The sequence below is a fragment of the Saccostrea echinata genome, unplaced genomic scaffold, assembly GCF_033153115.1.
Source record: "Saccostrea echinata isolate AGI-Se365-2 ecotype Australia unplaced genomic scaffold, CSIRO_AGI_Sech_v1 ptg000033l, whole genome shotgun sequence".
NCBI lineage: Eukaryota > Metazoa > Mollusca > Bivalvia > Ostreida > Ostreidae > Saccostrea > Saccostrea echinata.
The window spans coordinates 22,273,210-22,298,961 of record NW_026889782.1 but is presented as its reverse complement, the minus strand read 5'-3'; the positions used below and the strand labels follow the sequence as shown (position 1 = coordinate 22,298,961).

The 25,752-nt window shown below is 36.1% G+C and overlaps 1 protein-coding gene across 1 annotated transcript; it reads left to right on the top strand.

Moving 5' to 3' along the window:
• The first annotated feature begins 6,080 nt into the window (after positions 1-6,080).
• Positions 6,081-7,727, top strand: LOC133198270 (uncharacterized protein K02A2.6-like). The gene has a single exon (XM_061334389.1). The coding sequence runs from the start codon at positions 6,081-6,083 to the stop codon at positions 7,725-7,727; it is 1,647 nt and encodes a 548-aa protein (XP_061190373.1).
• The last annotated feature ends 18,025 nt before the right edge of the window (positions 7,728-25,752 follow it).

The following is a 25,752-nucleotide window of genomic DNA, read 5'->3' as shown; positions in this document are numbered from 1 at the left end:
TATTATAACCTTCTAATGCACACACACACAAAAATATATCAGTTCATGCAAAAGAAAAATCAATCTATATGTATACAATATAGTGTAGACCAATATCTACACACACGGTCAAAGTGTATGCTAAATCATCAATATAAGAAATGTCAAATGACAAAGTCTTTCCTGCAAGTTTGCAAGCAAAAAATCAAATATAGACCAAAAAAAAAAAATAAATTTAAAAGTCTTGAACTTTATCCATAAGTTTAATCATTCGGTCTTGTTGTCCACCAGTTCACTTACGTTGTAACACACGCTGTAAGTTAATAAAACAGTACCTCAAATTCAATGTGGTTCACAGTTCACGGTTACTTCACTGTTTACATGTGGAACTTCCGGAAATTCAGCTAAAGGTCACTTCCGTTTGAAGACTATGGCGAATGACGTCACTTTGCGGGAAAACTCCTGGCGGATGAATACCGAAATGGCGATTCGTTCACAGTCGTAGTCGAAGTCGAGCCAAAGTCCCTACGTGGGCGCCATTTGTTACCGGGTTCACAAAGTAACAAATATTGTTGGTGTTCCAATCCTTTATATATCCAATATTCAATATTCAATATTCAACAGTCTGAAATAAACACAGACATTATTTAACACACAACAACACACACACATATAAAATACACAAAGAGAGATAACTCTTCTTGTTTCTTAATACTCACTATTCAATAAATATTTCAGGCATAAAAACTATTTCTCATATTAGTATAATATTGAGATTATTCCTACAAAAACTATAATTAACTGTATATGATTTACTTTCTTTGTATATCGTAATTCTTGTAAACTTCAGTGAATAAAATACGACAGCAGATATTCAAATGTAAGTCACTACTATTAATGAAATAGATACGTTTCCCGTTATGATTCACATAACAATGGAATGTAAATACATAATATACAGACTCACATTACACCTAACATGATACAAACATATACATCACATATCTTACCCAATATATGGTATCAGACCCTTGTTATATATACAGCAATTCAGCTACATGTACATCATATCAAGTGGATCTGAATAATAACAAATATCATAATATACTCTTTACTTATTAATTTATAAAAAAATGATTCACACATTCACTTTTACTATTCATCAAATGAATGTATTTATAATATTAAAATCAACTGACCTTCTATGGATAAATAAAGTCCAAGATCAATATATCACAAGAACTGAATGACCAAACTGATCATTCCAGACTCAATTTGAAAAATAATAATATTAATAGAAACTTCAAGATAAAAATCACATGACTTAAACTTTCAGCCAACCAAAACAAGAATTCAATGATCCATGAAAAACTGACCAGAACTGGTATGGAAATCCATTTCTGACATATTTAAATAGAATGAGAATAAATTTATGGAAAGCTGTTACTGTAAATGATAAATGTTTTAAATTAAATTTATTTTATAATCTGTTAAAATAAATCAACTCACACACTACTACATTGTGGTGAATTTATATCAGATGTTTTTTTCAAAAATTATTATTATGACAACTTGAGACAGTTGTAATTAAATTTTAAGAATGAAAAAATGAATAGATTACACAAAAGTTACCTGTTCTACGCCCTAAGATGATCTCAATCGGAGACTCGTGATCTACACTCGGAGACTCGTGACCTACACTCGGAGACTCGGGATCATTGGCACTTGCACCTTTGTGCACCACATCTTCCTAAGGCTCTGATTGAACAGTCTGGGTCTTGGTCACCATCACAGAATCAAGTACAATCTGAGAAATGAAGTGTGATAATTTGAAAACAACCAAAAGAAAAAAAAATTAGAAAAAAATATTTTTTAATTGTTTTTTTTGGTTTTGTTTGTTTGTTTGTTGTTTAACGTCCCTCTCGAGAATTTTTCACTCATATAGAGAAGCCACCACGTGCAGGTGGAGAGCTGCAAATTTTGTCCTATACTCGGCATTTACGGCTATTGAGCACTGAGGGATCTTTTTTTTCTGCCAGCACCTATTGCCACACGGAACTTCGGCTACAATAAGTTTGAAGACATCTTAAAATTATTCAGAGCATTCATGGATATATTTCACAAAAATGAAATTAAAATTTTTTTCAAGATACATCACTACATTTTCTGCAAAATATTGTGGGACACACCTGCTGATTATGGATGTTTGAGGACATCATTTAACTCCGACCACCTACTCCATCACCTGAGTCTTTACCATCCAAATCTCGGACCTTGTATGAGGTAATCTGCAATCTGTTCAAGGAGGGTTTGAAACAGATATGGTCTTGTTCTTAGTAGTTGTATAGGGAGAGTTGAATTTTCTGCAGGTGGCAGGAGTCTTGATTGGTGACTTATGTTTGATTCTTGTTGTTTATATTGCTATTTCTTGTCTCGCTCTGTTGTTGGATGTTGTATCTCATAACAGCGTTATCTATGACATTTCCACACTGTCTGCTTGATGTTCTTAAGGATATTGTCCTCAGATCCCCAAATGACCGCCCTTCTTGTTCAGGAATTGGAGATCTGAGGCAAGAAAGCCGGTATGTTGTGGACTGTGAGGCTGTGGAAATGACAGACATAAAATTTTTGAGCTGTCATTTTCTTAGGAACTGCAATTATGAGCTCGAGATTGCATAAAAAGCTAAACAGAAAACATTGATTATGTAATCTAAGAATTATCTTTGAAGTTCTTGGGCTATTTAAACTGTACCATAATATTGAAATGATTTTACAAGAGAGGTGTACATGTCCACTATGTGTTTTGAGATTTTTCCTTCTGAGTGCTGTGTTCTTACAAATTTTGCCAGTTTGATTGCATATAATCTTGCGTCGCACCCTTCAAATGGTTTTTATCCCCAATAATTAATTCTACAACTTTTCAAATTCTTGTGCCTTTTTATCTTCGATGTGTGCAGGGAGTTCTGTTATTAAAGAGCTAAGCCCACGAAGGGTAAAAAACGGCCTCATCTAAAACTTTAATGACACTTGAATAACAGATAGAGTAGACTTTAAGCTTTATGGAACTGTTCTTTTTATATATATCTAATTTACTTTTTCTTAAAGAGAGTTTGCAGTATGGTATGGTGTTCCGTTGGGGCCACTCGCACCTTCGCACTCTCGCCTTTAGGGCGAAAATGCGATGGCGAAGGAGCGGAAGTGCGAAGATGCGATTGCGAAGCGCGAAGGTGGGAAGGCGAGAGTGCGAAGATGCGAAGGCGAAGGAGCGATACTAATATCGCACTTTCGCCTTCGCATTTTACTACTGTGGAGCTCTTTATCGTTATGAGTTAATTTTAGTGGGCTCTTTGATGTTATTGGTACGCATGCGTTAGATTAAGGTGACGGCGCCAAAATGGATGCTAAGCAATGGTTGAAATTCATTGTACAGTGATGTTTTTACTAATGAATATACACTTGCTATTTTATGAAACGAGAAATAGTGTAATTGATCACCGGACACTCTAATTTTATATACAATGGTAGATTATATAATGTAATGATGGTAAATGATTGTTGTAACTGGTGCATGTGCACGAGCAAAATTATAGATATATATGTATTCGTAGTGGTGGTGTGCATCACAGTCTCAACTAAAGGACAGGGAACATAATTAAGATTTTATCATGCTTCATAAACTGTAAAATGTTTGATTTGATATATCCTGGTGTAATATAAATTTGCATATATGCAGTAGATATACTTCGATCTACATTGTAAGCATACGATAGAGAACTCCACAAGAAAGGCGAAGGCGAAAGAGCGAAGGTGCGAGGGCGAAAATGCGAAGTAGCAATACTAGTATCGCTCCTTCGCCTTCGCACTTTCTCCCTCGCAACTTCGCGCTTCGCCGTCGCATCTTCGCACTTTCGCTCCTTCAACTTCGCACTCTCGCATCTTCGCCCTAAACGCGAGAGTGCGAAGGTGCGAGTGGCGCCAACGGAACACCATAGTATGGCATTGTTTTACTAGAAAATTGCAAAAGGAACGTCATAATTTGTATGACGTAACGAAGCGTCATAGGGTAATAAAAATTACCATGTGACTGTAAAAAAAAAAATGACTTGAAACATGATAATTGAGATTAGACGTTTTTCTTATCATTAACAGGATCGGTTTACAAAAATGATAAATGTAAAATAAGCACACAGGCGGTCATGATATCATATTGCAATTAAATGTGTAACAGTTACTGATTATTTTCTTTATGGACAGAAAATTCTAATGACGTTTCAAAATAATCAAGCCCTACCCACCAGGTAGGAGAATATCAGTTAAATAATAGAATACCAAGTACATGAACAGTCATGTTCTGTGCGATTCAAACAATGACAGGCCCGTAGCAATGGTTTTGATAGTAAGAAGGGGGTGACAAAAACATTATAACATGCAAAGACCATAAACTACACCAACAGGGACCGGTACTGTAACATAATAAGTTTGATTTTACATATTCTCAAAAATTATACCAAAAGGAATATTTTTGTATATATAGTAAATACGTAAAATCAGACATAGTTACCGTCCCCTGTGACTTCACCTACTAAAAAAATCCGTGGAGGGGAAGGCTTTCTCTAACTTTTCGGTAATGCGAGAATTTGCCAGTGTCTGACCTTTTTAGCAATAGGCAGCATCTTAATAAAAATTTACTCTCTGTGATTCGTTTCAGGAAGGTCCTTAAAATCATATTTATATCCCTCAGATTTGGTTGCAATGCAAAGACTTCATATGCCGTACATAATGAATAAAAATATTTTTTCAATATAAAGCTGAACATTATGCGAAAATCTTGTCAATATATTTTCTTTATCAATTCATATACAAACCATCAGACTTTTCCACAATAGGAACAAGGTCAGAGTTAGAATGGGAGCCGACAAGGCTTGCAAGACTGGTGCAGGAGGCAGAGCAAGCTGTTTCACATGCAGAACTTCAACTGCATTGAATAGTGTGTTTTTTTTTTAATTTAGATGCATATTATTTGAAAATACACACACAACTACAATAACTTTTTTGGAATACAAACCAACACACTCGTCCAAAGCAGGAATGGCAGTATATGTTCTATAGATTGTGGAGCGGGCAAGGCTGGCAAGACTGGTGGAGCAGGTATAAGGCTACCTAATTCAGGTGCATGGCAATTGATTGGGCCATGGCAAGCTTTTCTACATCGCTCACGCGTTGGTATTCAGTTAACGAAGATACTGATGTCTTGGAAATCATTAAGTTTCAAATATAATTTATGTAGATTAATATTGGAAAAAATAAACTAAATGTGCAATGTAATGTTTACCTGTAACTGACATGATCCGTGTATTACTAAAGCGATTCCTTGATAATGATTAGTGTAGTGTTGCGACAGTTGTAAATCTTTACTGAGAGTTGACATGAAAGAAAGGTTTTTTCCCCTCTCCAATAGGAACGTCACAATATCATTGGCAATCCGTGTCAGAAAAGGTATCAAGAGGTCTCTGCCAAACTGGATTTCCTGGAATTTCAGGCAAATATATCCGCCAAGGTTTTCTCTATCTAGCTGTTTCTCTGTGATTTTCTGTTAGTTCGTCCATCTTTTTGAATACAAATTTAAATCGAGTATTCAGATTCGTTTGAATACAAAATGTGCTCTTAGTCATTTTGTGCATATTTTCATTTATGCATAGAGCCTCTTCTGAAGAAATACAAACGAACGTCCATTTATACCTTGTCAAGTAACCCAACAGGTTTATCAGTGTTTAATTGCATAGAACCATTTTTCTCGAATATGTTGATGAAATGCAGTATGTTTGTAACGGGATTGGAATTCTAGTCGGGTTCGTTGTACAATGTATTGGTTTGTATGTGTATTGAAAAAAACGCATGTTGACCGTTGTGTATTGTGTCCTTGCGTTGTCGTCCAGATAGCACGAATTAACATGGTGGCAGCGGCGTGTGGACTCTGAAAACGTCTCAACAATCCAAATCAGCATTTGCAAGGTGACTGTTTACGATAACAAACTGCTATTTGTACACGTAAATTTTGACTTTTTGTGCAACCACGTGCGTCCGCCATTTGCATATGAAACATGGGTGAGGCAGAACCAACCCCAGTGCAGGTATATAACTGTCCTTTTCGATTACCGCCAGAGTTAGAATTGACAACAGGAAACGTCTCAGAAAATTTTAAGAAATGGAAAAGGCAGGTCGAGGTGTATCTCGCAGCTTCCGGTGGCACGGACAAGGCCAAAGAAGTGCAGGTAGCCATAATTCTCGGTTGTGGAGGCCCCCACGTGGTAGAAATTTATGACCAATTCAAGTGGGAAAATGGTGATGATAAGAATGATCCTGACAAACTGTTTGAGAAATTACAATCCTATTGTAACCCCAGATCAAATGAAGTACTTGAATCTCACAGATTTTGGAAGCTCCCATACCAAGATCCATTTGATAGTTTTCTCACAGATCTGAAGACACGTGCTGCATCATGTAACTTTAAGGAACCAGACAGAATGATGAGAGACAAAATAGTGTTCACGGTTACTGGCAAGTTACAGGAACTTCTACTCAGAGAGGACAAACTTACACTGGAAAGAACAATCCAAGTATGTAGGGCGTATGAACAATCAAACGGACAAGTAAAGGAGCTACGTGAAACAACTCTAAAAGTGAACAAGATACAGAAATCTAATGACAAGTACATGCATGGTAAACAGAAAACAGAGAAAAAGAAGGAAATTCCAAAGACTAAACAAACTCAATATAAGAAAAAAGACTGTGAATTCTGTGGGTACAAGCACGAACCAGGTAAACAGAAATGTCCAGCATGGGGAAAATGTTGTGAACAGTGTGGTGGAAGGAATCACTTCAAAGCAAAGTGTAAGAAGATACACTCAGTTAGTCAAGAACAAGAATTCAATGAGGACCAGTGGTTGAAAGCTGTTAGTTTTGGTGGCAAGGAAGTAACTGCAATCATGCGAATTAATGATTGTGACATTAGATTTCAACTTGATAGTGCCGCAGATGTTAATACAATTTCTCAGTCCTATGTCCGCAAGGAACAATGCAAGCCTACCAAAACCTTGTTGAACATGTGGAATAGGACAAATATGAAGCCACTTGGTGAGGCAGATCTGACAGTTATCAATCCACGTACAAATGAGAAACTCCAACTCAGATTCATTGTTGTTCCAAATCAGTACACATGTTTACTTGGACTTGAAGCTGTGCAGAAATTGAAGTTGATTACTATAAATGATGAGAGATTCATAGCCAGTGTGTCAAGCAGCGACCTAGGCGATCTGGGAACAGCACATCTACATGTCGACCCAAATGTGAAACCCAAAGCTCTTCCCTGCAGGAAGATCCCTATCGCACTCCAGAGTTTGGTACGAGAGGAACTTCAAAAACTTGAAGATAGAGGAGTACTAATTCCGATAACAGAACCTACTCCTTGGGTCAGCCAGATGGCTATTGCTCGTAAAGCCAACGGAAAACTAAGATTGTGTATTGACCCACAAGCACTTAACACAGCCTTGATGAGAGAACATTATCGCCTGCCTGTTCTCGATGACATTCTACCGCAGCTCAGTAAGGCAAGAACCTTCACAAAACTTGACGTGAAAGAGGCTTTTTGGCATGTAAAGTTGGACGAGGAATCCAGCAGACTAACGACAATGATAACACCTTTTGGAAGGTATAGATGGGGAAGACTACCTTTCGGACTAAAGGTATGAAGTGAAATATTCCAGAGAAAACTGGATGAAGTGTTTGGAAACATGACAGGTGTTTTCAGCGTGGTGGACGACATCATCATAGCCGACTGTGGAGCAAACGACAAACAAGCTCAACAAGACCACGATCTAAAATTACAAAAGGTTTTTGAAAGATGTGAGGAGAGACACATCATTTTGAATAAAGAAAAACAAGAGATTGGGCTCAAAGAAATATCATTTCATGGACATGTCATTTCCAGAGAAGGAGTGAAAATTGATGACAAGAAAGTAAGAGCCATAAATGACATGCAGCCTCCTACAGATGTTTCAGGAATTAAGAGACTGTGTGGCATGGTCCAATACATGGCAAAGTTCCTTCCTGACCCTTCGACCATATTGGAACCGCTCAGAGAACTTACTCGCAAAGATAAGGCCTGGCATTGGTCTAAGGACTGTGAATCAGCATTTCAGAAAATCAAGAAGATGCTGACAGAAACCCCTGTGCTAGCTTACTTTGATCCTGGAAAGGAGGTAGTAGTACAAGTGGACAGTAGTAAAAATGGCATTGGTGCAGTTCTCCTTCAGGACGGCAGACCGGTGGAGTATGCTTCTAGATCATTGACAGCGTCTGAGAGGAACTGGGCGCAGATCGAGAAAGAAGCGTTATCTGTGTTATATGGTCTGGAACGCTTTGACCAGTATACATATGGCCGTAATGTGATAATACAAAATGACCATAAACCCTTAGAGGCCATCCTGAAGAAACCTCTTGCAATGGCACCGAAGCGACTACAGGACATCATGATGAGATGGAACCGGTATGATTTTGACTTTGTGTATGTCAAGGGAACGAAGCTCGAAATTGCAGATACTTTGAGTCGTGCATATCTGAAGAGTGATGAGGGTAACTTTAGTGAAAGAATGAGAATCATGTCATTGAAGAGTGATGAACCATGTGACATCCCTGATGCTCGCCTTCTCGAAATAAAAGAGGCATCAGAGGTTGACGAAGAATTGCAAATTCTCAAGGAAATGGTGATGAACGGGTGGCCGGAGCAGAAACATGAAACGCCACTGGGAATTCGCCATTACTTTGACTTTAGAGACTCTATATCACATAGTGATGGACTGATGCTTAAAGGGGAAGCTGTTATGATTCCTAAATCTTTGAGAAATGAGATGAAGGCAAGACTTCACAAGGCCCATTTTGGATATGATAGTATGTTAAGAAGGGCACGAGGAACGATATTTTGGCCGGGGATGAATTCAAAAATTAAGCAGTTGGCTGACTGTTGTTCAATATGTCAAGAAAGAAAACCAATGAACCAAAAGACTCCACTAATGCAGCATCCAGAAGGATCTACTCCATGGCAGAAAATAGGACTTGATCTGTTTGAGCTGAATGGAAAACATTATTTGATCGCAGTGGACTATTTCTCTAATTTTATTGAAATCGATTTGATGACGTCCATGACAAGCTCCAGAGTAATAGCTGTACTTAAGAAACAATTTGCTCGATTTGGAGTTCCAAATGTAATCATTCTGATGGTGGACCACAGTTTGTAAGCCAAGAATTCCAAGATTTTGCAAAAAAGTGGGATATCACTCACATTACATCATCACCTATGCATCAACAGGCCAATGGCAAAGCTGAGTCAGCTGTTAAAATTATGAAGACACTGTTAGAGAAATGTGAAGTGGAGAAGACAGATCCTTATGAAGCAATTCTGGAACAAAGAAATACACCAAAACAAGACACTGGTGTTAGTCCTGCGGAAGTCATGTTTAACAGAAAAGTACGTGGTATGATGCCATATTTTCCACAGAAATTCATTAAACAAGAAAGTCTTGCAATCACCAGAAAGAGGAACCAACGCAGACAGGCAGTAAAGAAATCGTTTGACAGGAAGTCTCGTGAGCAGAGTGAATTGGATATTGGTCAAGCGGTATTCTTCCAGCATCTAGAGGGACGCAACTGGAAACTCGGAAAAATCAATGGTATCCTCGGACCACGGACATACATTGTCAAGGACCAGAATGGAACCATTTATCGTAGGAATAGAATTCATGTGCGACCTACCAAAGTCAACTTTTACAGTCGAGACCGCTCACCAATGCGTTCAGTCACAGAATATAATTCAGATGACACACAGAGGAACACTTTAACAGGTCCTAAGCCTATGAACGAACCGAACTCTACTGTTGGTGTAAGTGAACGAGAAACACCGTCCATAGAACCGACTGTACCGACATCGGCTGAACCGCTCCATGAAGGAAGACCTGTTCGCGAAAGGAGAAAACCAGCCTATCTGAAGGACTATGTTACCTGTTAATGGACTTTGTACTGTGAATTAAGTCGCATGATTCTCTAGTCATTTATGTACATGTATTTTGCAAATGATCATTTAATGTATGTAGTCCAGATGCTTACCATTTCAGTGTCATTTAGTACTAGATAAGTGCATTATTCATTTTATGTGTGTCAAGTGATCAAGTCTATTTTGCTTATCAGAATTGATGTCTTTATAAAATTTTGGCAAATTTTCTAATTAAAGAAAAGGGGATGTTGATGAAATGCAGTATGTTTGTAACGGGATTGGAATTCTAGTCGGGTTCGTTGTACAATGTATTGGTTTGTATGTGTATTGAAAAAAAAACGCATGTTGACCGTTGTGTATTGTGTACTTGCGTTGTCGTCCAGATAGCACGAATTAACAGAATATGCATCTGTAATAACTCAATGGTGGTTTATGCACCCCTTCCCTTCTCTTTTCAAATCCGCCATCACTGCACGGAAATTAAGTTTGCATCTCTGAAATCTTCGTCTACTCTCATCCAAAACGGAAGTTAGGAGATCTAGAAATTGATACGACTATTTGAAGTGAGAGGTACAGTAAATGGTGGAATCCCGAGAACTAAAACGGAGAGGTTTGCATGGATACAGATGATTCAGTTTGTGGATGGGGGGGGGGGATCCCAATACCATACCAGGGACTAGTTTCATCAAAGGTCGTACGCCCAGGCGTAGCGCTACGCCGGCGTAAAGTCGGGACTAGCACAAAGTTTTGCGTTTCATTAAAGAGCGTATCTTTACACCGGACTAGAGTTAGGCCAAAATTATACGTCTGTTCATTGGAATGCGTAAGTTTGGACGTAAACGTAAAATATGGCGACTTTGTTACTGATAAGGAAACGTAACCGTCCTTCCATAAGGAGAGAGAGATTTTTCCGAGACCGAAGTAATGTTTTGGAAAGTTGAGATGATGTAGACCTTATTGATAGATATAGGTTTCTCCGACATATCATCATTAACATTGTCAACAATGTTGAACCCATTGTTGGTAGGACAACAAGGAAAACACATGCAATACCAACTTATACACAGGTAAATTATATGTACACTTCATTTGAAATACCGGTATATGACTTAATATACACTTAAAGGAAAAACCTTTCCCTGAATTTATAATCTGAACAGGGACGTAGCATCGATTTTGAAGGGGGCAAAAAGCGAAGAAAAAAATTTAACTTACCTGAAAAAATAAACAAGCAAAAGACAAAAAGAATCGTTTGTTTGTATGTTGTTTAACGTCCCTCTCGAGAATTTTTCACTCAAATGGAGGCGCCACCACTTGCCGGTGGAGAACTGCATATTTTGTCCTATACTCTGCACTTACGGCCATTGGGCAGTGAGGGATCTTTTTCGTGCCAGCACCTACTGCGACACGGGACCTCGGTTTATACGGTCTCATCCGAAGGACCGGTCTACTCGTCCCACAGTGGGATTCGAACCCGCGACGTAAGGATCAACTCCTTACTTTGCGACTCTAGAGCAGACGCTCTAACCACTGCGCCACGTGGGCGACAAGAATATTTCGTGTGTGTGTTGAAAGGGGGGGGGGAGTAAGGTTACATCTTCTTTTAGTACCAAATATTATTCATACATTACTACATTACCCTTATATGACTGTACTACAGATAAAAGTAAAGGGGGGGGGGGGGCAATCCCCCTTTCAATGAACTTTTTCAATAGTAAAAAGTTATGTTTGGGAAAAAGTTGGGGGCACCCCTCTCCCGCCCCCGCATTTGCTACGTGCCTGCTGAAGTTATATAAATTAAAGGTAATTGTGTTTATTTAATAAGTGTTTTAATAAAGGGGAAAAAGTGACACAATCGTTATTTACATAAAAATCATAGAAATATGTACATATTTTGAAAGAGCAATATAGGGGCATATATTTATATGCAGTTGCTTGTTACACTCAGATACCTGTCAAAAGGGAATTTCTTCTCCGAGTTGGGAGATTTACATGGAATTTCTCGAGCGTCAGTGAGCCGCATTATTCATAATGGTAAATCTTATTTCAAGAAATACATGTAATTCACTCTGTTGATTTTTTTCCTTTGTGTTGGTCTTATTTACATGAGAGAGAGAGAGAAAGAGATGGATGGGTGGATTTAAAGTGAAAAGAAATTAATTTACTGAAATTTGTTTATTTCTCATCAAAAATTTTTTGAGAGTTAACCATGAGGTTTTAATAGATAAAACATGTAGTTACAAGAAAAAATTATTTTCAGCATGTAAAGCTATTAATACAACGATGATTAACATCACATTTCCGGAGGATGAACCTACACTCCGTGCTATGAAGACGGATTTCTTCAATATAGCACATTTTCCAAATTGTGTTGGTGCTGTTGATGGTACACTTATTCCTATTAAAGGCACGGGTGGGCCAGAAGAAGCTGCATATGTCTGCAGAAAGAATTATTACGCATTGAACATCCAGGCTACTGTTGATTTAAAAATGAGGTTGTTTTGTGTTTAATTAATTTAAAAAAATAATATAAATTGATTGATGTATAAATAACCATGCAGGGCTTTTCCATGTCTTTCTTATTACGTTTTTTTTACTCGCCTTTAGTATTCTTAAAACATGTAAATATCTTAAAAGCGTTTTATCCAATTTTATTAAATGTGCCAAAAAAAAAAAAAAAAGTGTACGTTCTCACCATTGCACACTCAAAATTCGTGTTTAAATATAATTTTTAGCTCACCTGAGCCGAAGGCTCAAGTGAGCTTTTCTAATCACATTTTGTCTGTAGTCCGTCTGTCTGTCCATCTGTAAACTTTTCACATTTTCGACTTCTTCTCCAGAACCACTGGGCCAATTTCAACCAAACTTGCCACAAAGTATCCTTGGGTAAAGGGGATTCAAGTTTGTTCAAATGAAGGGCCACGCCTTTTTCCAAGGGGAGATAATTAAGAATATGTGAAAAATTAATGGCATCATTAAAAAATCTTCTTTTCAAGAACCACTGTGCTTGAATATATGAAACTTATGAGGAAGCATCTTCAGGTAGTGTAGATTCAAGTTTGTTCAAATCATGACCCCCGGGGGTCAGGTGGGGCCACAATGGGCGATCAAAGTTTTACATAGGAATATATAGGAAAAATCTTTAAAAATCTCCTTCTCAAGAACAACAAAGCCATGATTGGTCATATTTATAAGGAAGCATCCTCAGGTAGTGTAGATTCAAATTTGTTCAAATCATGACCCCCGGGGGTCGGGTGGGGCCACAATAGGCAATCAAAGTTTTACATAGGAATATATAGGAAAAATCTTTAAAAATCTTCTTCTCAAGAACAGCAAAGCCATGATTGGTCATATTTATATGAACGCATCCTCAGGTAGTAAAGATTCAAGTTTGTACAAATCATGACCCCCGGGGGTCGGGTAGGTCCACAATGGGCGATCAAATTTTTTACATAGGAATATATAGGAAAAATCTTTAAAAATCTTCTTCTCAAGAACAGCAAAGCCATGATTGGTTATATTTACATGGAAGCATCCTCAGGTAGTGAAGATTCAAATTTGTTCAAATTATGACCCCCGGGGGTCGGGTGGGGCCACAATGGGCGATCAAAGTTTTACGTAGGAATATATAGGAAAAATCTTTAAAAAACTTCTTCTCAAGAACAGCAAAACCATGATTGGTCATATTTATGTGGTAGCATCCTCAGGTAGTGTAGATTCAAATTTGTACAAATCATGACCCCCGGGGGTCGGGTGGGGCCACAATGGGCGATCAAAGTTTTACATAGGAATATATAGGAACAATCTTTAAAAATCTTCTTCTCAAGAACAGCAAAGCCATGATTGGTTATATTTACATGGAAGCATCCTCAGGTAGTGAAGATTCAAATTTGTTCAAATTATGACCCCCGGGGGTCAGATGGGGCCACAATGGGCGATCAAAGTTTTACGTAGGAACATATAGTAAAAATCTTTAAAAAAAACTATTTCTTAAGAACAGCAAAGCCATGATTGGTCATATTTACAAGGAAGCATTCTTAGATAGTGTAGATTCAAGTTTGTTCAAACATGACCCCTGGGGGTCGGGTGGGGCCACAATGGGTGATCAAAGTTTTACATAGGAATACATAGGTTAAATCTTAAAAAATCTTCTACTCAAGAACAGCAAAGCCATGATTGGTCATATTTAAATGGAAGCATCCTCAGATAATGTAGATTCAAATTTGTTCAATTCATGACACCCCCCCCCCCCCCAAACACTTTTATATTTAAACTTTTCAACCTTTCAAGACTGAACTGATTTCTGCCTTTTCCAAGCCATAGTGCTCAGGTGAGCGATGTGGCCCCTGGGCCTCTTGTTTTCGGTGGCAATATGACTCGGAAGTTTTTCGGTAAATTTTTATTACTAATTTAAAAAGATCCATATCAACACTTGTTTACCTGGGGCCACGCATGATGCTTATGTGCTGAACAATTCTAGCTTGCCAGCAATTATGGAAGCATTGCCAGAACGAGGCTGGTTAATTGGGGACTCCGGTTTCCCCCTTAAAGAATGGTTGCTCACGCCATTTTTGTCTCTAAGTGACCAGCAAGCGGAGAAATACAATGATGCTTTGACAAAGACCAGAATTGTTGTGGAGAGGGCATTTGGAATTCTTAAATCCAGATTTCGGTACTATTTTCTTTTTAACACAACTGCATAAGTCATATTTTTGGTTTTTCAATGTGCACAAGGATATTCATGGTATTTTACTATATGTGTTTTACAAGTTGAATGCCAAAAAGTCAGATAGGATTTTTTCTTTGCGAAAGTAAATATATGTGAATTGTTTATGTGCAGTGCCTAAAAAACGTGAAATTTGGGTATATACATATCATTCACGCAAGTATTTCCATGTTTTTAAAACTTTGTCAAACCAATAATACAATCTATATTTTAAAAGAACATAAAACATTTATTAATTTACAGGTGTTTGCATGCAAGTGGTGGTGCTCTTCTGTTTTCACCTCATAAATGTTCTAAAATTGTTGAAACATGCTGTCGAATGCACAACACGGCAATTAATGCGAGAGTGCCACTTCGACACCAAGGAACAGTTCAAAACTTGAACCGTAACGGTATCTACAATGGAAATGTGCAGGGAACAGCTCAACAAATTAGGCGCCAAGTGGCTGCTATTTTGTGAAAAAGCAAAAACATGAATTCCTTAATATCAGATTTAATCATCCATCTTAAAAATTTAATTCTTTTTCAGTGACATATATAAACATAATATTAGTAAGATAAAATGTTCTATTACATATATCAGTGTAAACTATTGAAGTAAATGAATTACAAAGAGCAGAATCACTGCACACCTTACCAACCCCTTATTGTCCGATAACGTCTTTCAGAAGTTAAGAACTTTTCACTGAAAACAGTATGGCAATTCTTTGTTACTCGATCACCGGTTATTCCCCTCCTTATTTGCAAGATAATGAATGTTAGAGAAAATATTCAGTAAAAATCTAGAAACCACAAAGCCCCGATTCCTACTACTTTGATGGTCTAGGAGCCATTCTTGCTTCAAGTGCCACTGCGATGCGCTCAAGGGCGGTTGCCTTGCGTTCTTCAATCATCAATCGTCTTCGATGTTTACCCTCATTTTTTTTAATCCTGACAAGTTCATCCATGGCCATATCCGACGAAATCCTCTTTCCCTTTGAAAAAAAAAAAGAAAATAATAATAATAATAATAATAATAATAATATATATATATATGTATATATATATATATATATATATATATATATATATATATATATATATATATATTATACAGTTATGGAATGGGAATGAGGGAAATAGCAAATTTATGGTTCCCCAAGGGAGGAAACTATTTCCCGAGGGAAATAGTAGTTTCCTGTCGAGGGGAACCATAAATTTGCTATTTCCCTCAATTCCCATTCCATAACTGTTTTATTACACCGAAAAAATCACAGGAGATTTGTAAACTAGGGACTCAGACATTTTTTCAAACAATATAGAGGTACTTAATCTCAAATGCATGTGATTCAAAATATTGTAAGAGATCTTATGCATCAATACCGAGGAAATAAAATTTTTTCAAAATCTAAATAATTTCACTGACATTTCGAAGGATAATCGTTTTCTTCATTTTGTTAGAATTCCAGTATGATTTTGACATCCATGTCGAAATGTTTTGACATCATAGTTACTTCGCTAATAACAATACGTCATAGACTCGAGATTCCTTGAACGCTCCGCCCACTGTTCATTTTAATTGGTTTAAATTATTAATAAATATTCCTCAGGAAGTAGTCCAGAGAGAAGCTCTGATTTTTCAGGGAGTAGCCCTACGATGAGGGAAATAGTATCTTCTTAGGGAAATAGACAGTTTTATGGTATTTTTATTTTATATAGAGTAATAACAGTAGAGGTATAATATATATATATATATATATATATATATATATATATATATATATATATATATATATATATATATATAAATTCTCGAATGGGACGTAAAACAATATACAATCAATCAATATATATATATACATATCCTTCTTTTCCGCATTGCTTGAAAATGATACAGGTAATAAAAGGTAAAACTAAACATTATATACTCCAAACCTTCAAATTCTTATTACATTTGTAAAAAAAAACAATCTCAGTCAAGACACATATCACTACTTCCTACGAATATGCATAGATATCACTACTTGCTATGAATATGTATAGATATCACTACTTCCTATGAATATGCATAGTATGTCCATTTTATCTATATAAAGATATCCGCTACTTTTTTTTCGTTGGGGAAAAGGTACATATGTTTTACAAGTCTCCATGGCCGCTAAAAATTATTGAAGATTTTATTTTTGTTTTACATTAAAATTCCCCGAGGTATATCTTTTTTTTATGCAAGGAAATTTAACATAGAAATACTAATAGTCTTCTAAATCGAGTCATCAAAACAAATGAGATGCACACTTTGCAAAAGTTTAACTTACATTAATTTTTTTAAAAATCTTTTGATAAAGTAAACATGTTGCATTTAGTATCAAAGCAAAGCCTTTGCATTAAGCATCATACCTTTATAGATTCCGAGCGAATTGGAGATTGTTAGGATTTCTCACCATTCTGCAGTAAAGAATCAACTCTTTTGCTTTTTATATGCGAGAAATGTCAGGGTTTATTTTACTGTTTCTTTTAAGTACATTTTATGTACTTAAAATATTGTAATTGGTTAGATTACAAAAAATGATAATGATACTAAAGTGCATACAAGCAAATTATCACCGGCAAAATTATTTTTTTTAATTGCAACAAATAAAGCCTCATGCAAATCATATTTCATTTCTCAAATTAAAATGATGCATCTGTAAAAAATAACTACACAATTTCAATGGTTAAACAATTAGATGTTAAAAATCATGTTTTAGTCTTGAAAGATACAAACTTTGCAAGGCAGAGATCATGATGATACAATAGTCTAAAAAAGCTTGTATTGGGAATTTCCTAGCACTATAACTCAGTTTTTAAAAGAAGAAAGCATGGCATCGTTCTAGTACGTATCAAACTCGATGCAAAATGTGTTAGTACCAATACAACACATTTCTTTTCTGAACGTATTCTCCATTAAGTAAATTTAAAATTTGTTTTGATTCCTCTTTGGTAATTTTAAACTTTTATATATCCATTTCCGTTTTAAAGAACATGAGTTATATTCTTGACACCTCAACCCCTTTCACACAGGTTTACATTTTCAGTTCACAAATACGGACGAGAAATGCAGATCAAGATTAAAAGTATTGAGTAATTTCACTCATCTTGTGTGAGTTTTAACCTTATATAAACCGAACATAGCAAGAACAATAAATTTATAATGACTGAGAAAAAAAATTTTCATGGGATTTTGGTTAAAGCTATATATCAAATACATGTACATGTGCCTGTACCGTAGTAGTGTATCAGCCCTGATATGCGGTTTTGGACCAAGCGAGACTGTATCGAGGAAACAATGGAAGAAATCTGAAGATAACGAACAGTAATCAAGTTCGGAATCCCATTGCTTCAATACAAATAAAGAACAGGGCTATCTCCCACTCAGGGCTGTATTGTCAAAGGGCTGTCTCTACCTCAAATTTAAAATCATTAAATGTAAAGAAATGATACGGGAAAAAAATTGAGAAGACAATGTTACAATGGATATATCAATTACTCTTTGGAATTTACCTTATAAAGGTAAAGCTTTGAAAAGGTGCGCAACATTAACTAAAGTAGTCACTGGACGAGTTGCAACGTGGGATACTACTTGAATTATATCTTTTTCTTGTCCGAAGGAAGAGATATAAGAAAAATGTAGATTTTTTTCAGGAATGAAGAGGTTATGAGTAAAAGTGACTTATCATAATTCCCTTAGGCCCAAATGCCCCCTTCCCCAGTTTTGAAGAATTATTAAATGTATGTACTGAAGCAAATAAAAATGCCAATATGGATACGTCATAACCTCTTTATTTCATATGCAAACACTATCATTTAGTAAATAGTAAAAAAACAGGATCATCAGGATTTGAACTCGGGGCCTCTCACATGCTATGCGAGAATCATATCCCTAGACCATCGAAGATCTTTACATTCCGATGAATTAAATGCAAACAGTAGGTCACATATACATGTTTTTATGACATTCTACATTGTCAAAATTTAACGCAAAACATAGTGTCTTGATTAGCCTTTACTAAACCTTTTGACCTCAAAATCAATAGGAGTCTTCTTTAGCCCATAGGGAGTTGTCATGTAAAATTTAATTGTTAAAGCTCAAAGGCTTCTCGAGATATCGCGTGTAAAGAAAGTGTTACAAACAAACAGAAACACAGTCGGACGGACGGACCTCAAAATTAACAGGGGCCTAAGTTAACAGGGGTCTTCCTTAGGCCATAGGGAGTTTGTAAAATTTCATTACAAAAGCTCAAAGGATTCTCGTAATATCGCGTGGAAACGAAAGTGTTACAGACAGAAGAACTACATACAGACGGACGGACAGACAGACCGAAATCAATATCCTCCACTTTCAGCGGGGGATAAAAATCTTCTCCTCAAAAAGCCCTGGACAAGAGAAGATGAAACTTACGTGAAAGCTTCATTACATACTCTAGATTTAAGTTTGGTCATATCATAAACCAAGGGGGTTGGGTGGGTCCACAAGAGGGGGTTTAAGTTTTACATAAGATTATATAGGAAATGTCTTTCAAAATCTTCCTCTCGAGAACAGCAAAGCCATGATTAGTCATATTATAATAGAAATATCCTCAGGTAGTGTAGATTTAAGTTTGTTCCGATCATGACCCCTGGGGGTAGGACAGGGCCACAACAGGGAGGGGGGTGTCAAAGTTTATCATAGGAATATAGAGGAAATATCTTTAAAAAAAATCTTCTTTTCAAGAACAGCTGAGCCATTATTAGTCATATTAATATAGAAGTATTCTCAGCTTGTGTAAATTCAAGTTTTATCAAATCATGACCCCTAGGGGTAGGGCGGGGCCACAACAGTGCGTAAAGGTTAACATAGAAATATATATGTGTAATAGTGAAGGGGCATTTGAGTAAAACACATTTAAGATAGTGGAATGACCTGACAACCCTCGGAATGGACTAGCCTAAGTGAATATAAGGGAAAGCTTTGGGAAACTCAGGCATTTAGAAGGTAGCTGAAGAAGTTGGAATTTGAATCAGCAATTAAGAAGCAAAGTTACTCCATCCTAATAGAAAATATTCAATGAAACTGAATACGTAACAGATTTGTAGGTGTTGAATACTCAGTATAATTAGACATAATTCCCACTTATTACTATTTTCATGTGCGGGTGGGATGTGTCTAATAATTTATGACCTTGAATTTTGGTAAGAGTTATCTCCCTCTGTGTTTAATCAAAAGAAATCCGATTTAAAAAACTAATCTGGTAAAAAAAAAAATCGATTTCAATTATCTTTCTATTTCACATATCTTTTAGTGCATTTTTCCACTACAGTATTTATTGATATTCTTATTATTTGGATTTTTATTTTTTAAAATATTGCACAATGACTTCAATGCAATCTTTGTTACGTACTTACTGCTTAGTAATTATACATTTCGAACTTTCTCTTGGTAAATCTTTTACTACCCTTTTTCTTGACTTTCTCTAAAGTACATACACAAACATGTACCTACAGCTGCTAAGAGTCAAACTATTATTAATCATACGTTTGAGTAATTACATGATGGAAAATTTTGCTACCAACTTATTTTTACACTAATGCAATTTAATGTAAATCATTGAGTAACAATGTGTTTGATAATTTAGAAGATATTAAGAATTTTTCGGCAATATTTGCATTTTATTTACAAACAGAGTTTGTTTCTACTGCATTTGAAAAGTACAAGCTTTGGAAAGTATTTTTTACGGCAGAAGTGTTAAAAAGCTGAGTTCTATTTTTTAAAGACTTTAAATAATTATCTACAATTTGATGTTACCATCTCTTTATTGCATGGAACAAATCATTGAAGCAATAAGTACAATTCAAATTCTGTCCCATTATAATTGTATTTCGATTGATCGTTTAGCAAAGAGCATTCTAATTTTTTTATTTTGAATTCTTGATGTATTGCACATTACATTTCCTTCGAAAGCTTTCGTTGTAAAAACACGTAATTGTGTTTCAAAATTAAAAGACCTGGTGCAGACTCTAATGATGTTCACTAAATCGAAATTATAATTGACATGGAGTACGATGACATTTTTAAGAAGCCTTCCATGTTTTTTTTTTTTGTTTTTTAAAATTTTATTTATATACATATTTTATTTAAAATATGGAGATAAAACAGTAATCAAGATCAAAAAACCGTTGCAACAAATACAAATCTGAGTAAGGCAAACGCGGACCTTTAAAAACATTAGAGGATAAGACAGCGTGGAGGAATATGCATCCCCTGTCGACCGGCCACACCCGCCGTGTGCTCCTTGTAATGATAGGGTGTAGAGAAATCGGTAAATAAAGGCCTCTTAATTTGAATGTAAAATTTCAATTGATTATGTTTGCTAACAAGGCTTTGTACATGTGTTGACTATGGAATTTCCAAATGTTCACTTAAAATTTGACTTTTTGAAATCCATGTTCCAAGAACTCTTTTGTCAAGAGCTTGCCTCGTTTTTCGTACTTAGTGCATACTCTTGCGTATCTAACATAATATATGCTGGATCACTTGTTCGATTTTATTCCACTTTAATATAGGGTGACTTTTTATTTGTTATTTGCGTTAGAAGTGTTGATTTATCGGTCACTAACTTCATTTTACCAGCAACACAATAACAGAGACGGTTTATCGGATGCCCATGGTCATTATATCAGCTTTAACGTTCGCAAATAACAAACGAGAAGATGGCGGTTTCAAATTCTTTGGAAGTTTTGGATTATGTTTATCTGTTTTATGCCCTGTTTACGGATTTGTATGATTACCCTCTTTGTTATCTTCACACCTTTCCTATAAATTCTTATAATAAACAGCAAAAAATCAACAACGAATGAAAGAAATCTTTTGACGAATCAAATCTCAAGCAATCTTAAAAACTTTCCAGAGATTATTTGTTATTACGAATTATATGGAGATATCGAACAAAAGCATCTAAAACACAAGTTCTTAATTGGATAAGAAGAAAGAACAGTTGGGTTATCAATGAAATATATGGAGGTAACACACATTATTCAAGCTCAAAAGTTCATTAAACAATACAAAATAGGAGCAAAGCAAACGCGGACCTCCAAAACATCAGAGGTGGGATCAGGTGCCATGGAGGTGTGAGCATCCCCTTCAGACCGGTCACACCCGCCGTGTGCTCCTTGTCATTATCAGGAAATAACGGAAAAATCCGTCGACAATTCAGTGTGTAAATAATGGCCTAACATTTAGTAAGAAAAACGTCAGTCAGCATTTGACTCAGTGATAAATTGCATTTGCTGACAAGCTCATTGTATCGACCATAGAACTTACGAAATGATGACTTTAAACGTGACTGCTGATATTCTTGTTTCATCAACTTATTAATTATCAATAATTTACCTCATTTTAGAAATTGTACATACATAGAGCATGCTCTTGCGTATCGAATCAACTGAGAGATATAACCCCGTATGCAGGTGATGAAGGTATATTGCTGCATAAGTAAGGGAAGTTGACGATTGAAAAGTTAAAGTCATCACGTTTGACGATTGAAAAGTTAAAGTCATCACGTTTATCATAAAGCTTGGTTGTTTGATCACCATTAACGTCTTTTTCAAGTAAAATATCCAAATTTGAAACAGATGTGTCAGACTCTGTGGTATCTTTTATCTTAAGCTCACCGGCATATATCGTATCGACATAAGAATGGAAAAAACCATTGTTAATTGACAAGACGTCGTGTGGCGCAGTGGTTAGAGCGTCTGCTCTAGAGTATCGAAGTGAAGAGTTGATCATTACGTCGCCGGTTCGAATCCGACTGTGGGACGTGGAGACCGGTCCTTTGGATGAGACCGTATAATCCGAGGTCCCATGTCGCAGTAGGTGCTGGAACGAAAAAGATCCCTCACTGCTCAATGGCCGTAAGTGCCAAACATGGCACAAAATTTGCAGCTCTCCACCGGCAAGTGGTGGCGTCTCCATATAAGTGAAAAATTCTCGAGAGGGACGTTAAACAACATACAAACAAACAAAACAATACGTCGTCGATATATCTAAACGTCCAGTTGAAGGCCACAGCTAGTGTGTTCTTCTTTTCACGTAGAAGATTTTGAACAGATTCTGCTTCATATGAATACAAAAATAGGTCTGCTAATAACGTGGGGCAATTGGTACCCATAAGAATTCCAATAGTTTGTTGGTAGACCTGGTCTCCAAAAACCACATAGATATTGTCAATCAGAAACTCGAGCATCTTTTTAATGTCAACTTCAGAGTACTTGTGTGTACACTCGGATTGTTTTTAACAAAGTAATTTTGCAAATGACCAATGACAAGGTAAGTAAATTTACGAGTTTCATTTTTATTGAAAAAGCAGTTGTCAACTATGTCAGAAAATCTAGACTTTAATTTATCGTGGGAAATAGTTGTATTTAAAGTTGAAAAGTCTTAAGTTTTTATATATTGTTGATTTTGGTAAAATTTTGTGATTTCATACGTTCCTTCGAATTTCTTAGTATTAACATCTGATTTACACCACTTCTCGAATATATTGTAGCGCAGTACACTTGAGGTTTCTCCTTCACTACTGTGTATATCTTAGTGAGGAGTAAAGAAAGAGGCTTGGTAGAACATTTACTAGAACCCGCTATGTATCTTTGTTTGTAAGGATTTTTATGAAGTTTCGGAATCCAATATAGAAATGGAAAATCAGATTCATTTTGGTTGTTGGGAATATTAAAAATATTCAAAACCGACATATGATTTTGAAGAATTTCCTCCTTAGAAAGGGAGCTATGGGTATAAGTTGGATTACCACTAGTAGAATTAAACCCCAGTTCCTCTAAAATACAATTTATATAATGAGCCTTACAAACAAAGACAATGCTGTTAGCTGCTTTGTCAGCAGGGACCAGTACGTACTGATCGTGTAATCTATCTAATTCTTTTTTCACGTCTGAATTGTTGAATACAGATGGATAGATGTTTTCATACTGCCCCTCAATCGCTTAATGCGAGATTTTAACATGTATCTGATAAAATTAATCCATTCTGACAAAGTGTCAATGTCTTCTTTTTTCATGTCTGACCCAACGCCTAGCGTTATCTTCTACAGAATCCATAATACGTATGAAATTACTACGCCAGTTGAAGGATCGGAGTCCCCTATATTTAGTCCTCATTATTAATTATATTTACGTCACCAGTAATAACGTGTCCAGCCGGTTATAGGGTGAAGAAGAACATGAACACGATGGAGGATTATGTTTCAGATATTCGATATCCAGGCCCTGTGAAGTTTTTTGTAATTAAAAAAGTTTGGAAGCAATAGTCGATGTATATTTGTAGGAAATACAAGGTGTAGTCTTCAACTTGAAATATGATGGAATACAAGAGTGGACCCTTTTGTGACTAAGAATATTACTTATATTAAGCGCGTCAATTCCTTTGTTGGCATATTGGAGTTTAATAAAAGAAGGGTTGTTTTAGCTGCATTTTCTTCTGTAAAAAGTGTCGGTTTGAAAAGCCTATGATTTGCAATATCCATAATCACAGATCCCAGCCTGTATTCTGGTGTCGAGAGGAATCAAAAAATGGACTTTCGTTGACTTTTCAAGTAGACTATTTAAAAGTTCAAAGGCTCAGAGTAAAGTTTGGTGCGAGTGTGATGAAGACCTAACTGTTGATTTACATATGAAAATAGTGTAGATTTATTAAACTACAGAATTGCCTAAGTTAATGATACTTGTAGGGAATGGCGCGCATATGGGAGCTGGGAAGCGTTTGGGGAACATCTGTAACGGTCCCCGTTACAATTAAAACTAGTTTAAATTGATTTTTATTTAATATTTTTTCTAAGAGAAGAATGATTTATTATTTTATTTCAACATTTTTCTTTCTTAACTGAGTATAGAATTTAAAGAATAGCCCTATTAAAATGTTTTTCTTAACATACCAAATTACAATTGAAGCTGTCTTAAAAATATATCTAGAAAGATGTATTGTTGAAGTTTTTTTTGTGAAATTGGATGAGAGACATGAAATCAAAGAAGCTGAATCTTTGTGAAGAAAACATAATTTTGAAGATAAGTTTACTATCAAACTTGAACAGAGTTCTTAATTAAAGTTTCAAGGAAATAATCGATAAAACTTTAGTTCTCATGAAAGTAGTCTGCTTCGTTCTGTCACCAACTTTTTCTTATTAACAGGATTAGTAATCAGGGATGTAGTATCGTTTTTAAAGGGGGCAACCAGAAAATAAACTTATATGGAAAAAAACTTTTGACAAGCAAAAGAAAAGAAAAACCCACTGTCTAAAATCTTGAACCCCTCCCCCACCTCCCTGATACAGTCCCTGAAACGTTCTACTTTCCCATTTTTCCGTTCGCTCACCGTTCGTTCACCGTTCGTTCAGCGTGCGTTCACCGTTCGTTCACCGTGCGTTCACCGTTCGCTCTCCGTTCACAGTTTTGCGTTCACCGTTCACCGTGCGCTCGCGTTCACCGTTCATAAAGCGTTCAGCGTTCGCTCTTCGTTCCGTTCACTTTGCGTTCACCTTGCGTTCAGCGTTCACCTATCGTTCAGTTGTCATTGCCATTCGGAACTCCAAAGTGAAAAGACTTGTCTTTTTGTAGGTAAGGAGTTACAGATTTTTAATACTAACATATCGTGTTTGAAGAATCATTATTTCATGGGGGAAAATATCTAAGATATATATTTTTATTATTCTAACTTAGCTATTAGGTTATTTATTAAATTACTCTGGAAAAAAAAATGTTGTTATAAGCACATCCTGTACCTATGTAGAACGATGCTGAAATATTAAATTTAACTAAGGCCAATGTGCAAATACTTCGAGCACTGCAACATTTTGATGTTTTGTTAAAGACGACAAATCGTTAATGGAGATATAATTATCCAAGTCAAATAATTACGCAGCAAAATTACGAAAATATTTAATTCTAACGCGTTTTTTTGTACTCAATTACTACAGAAAATATGTTCTGAGAGTTATACATA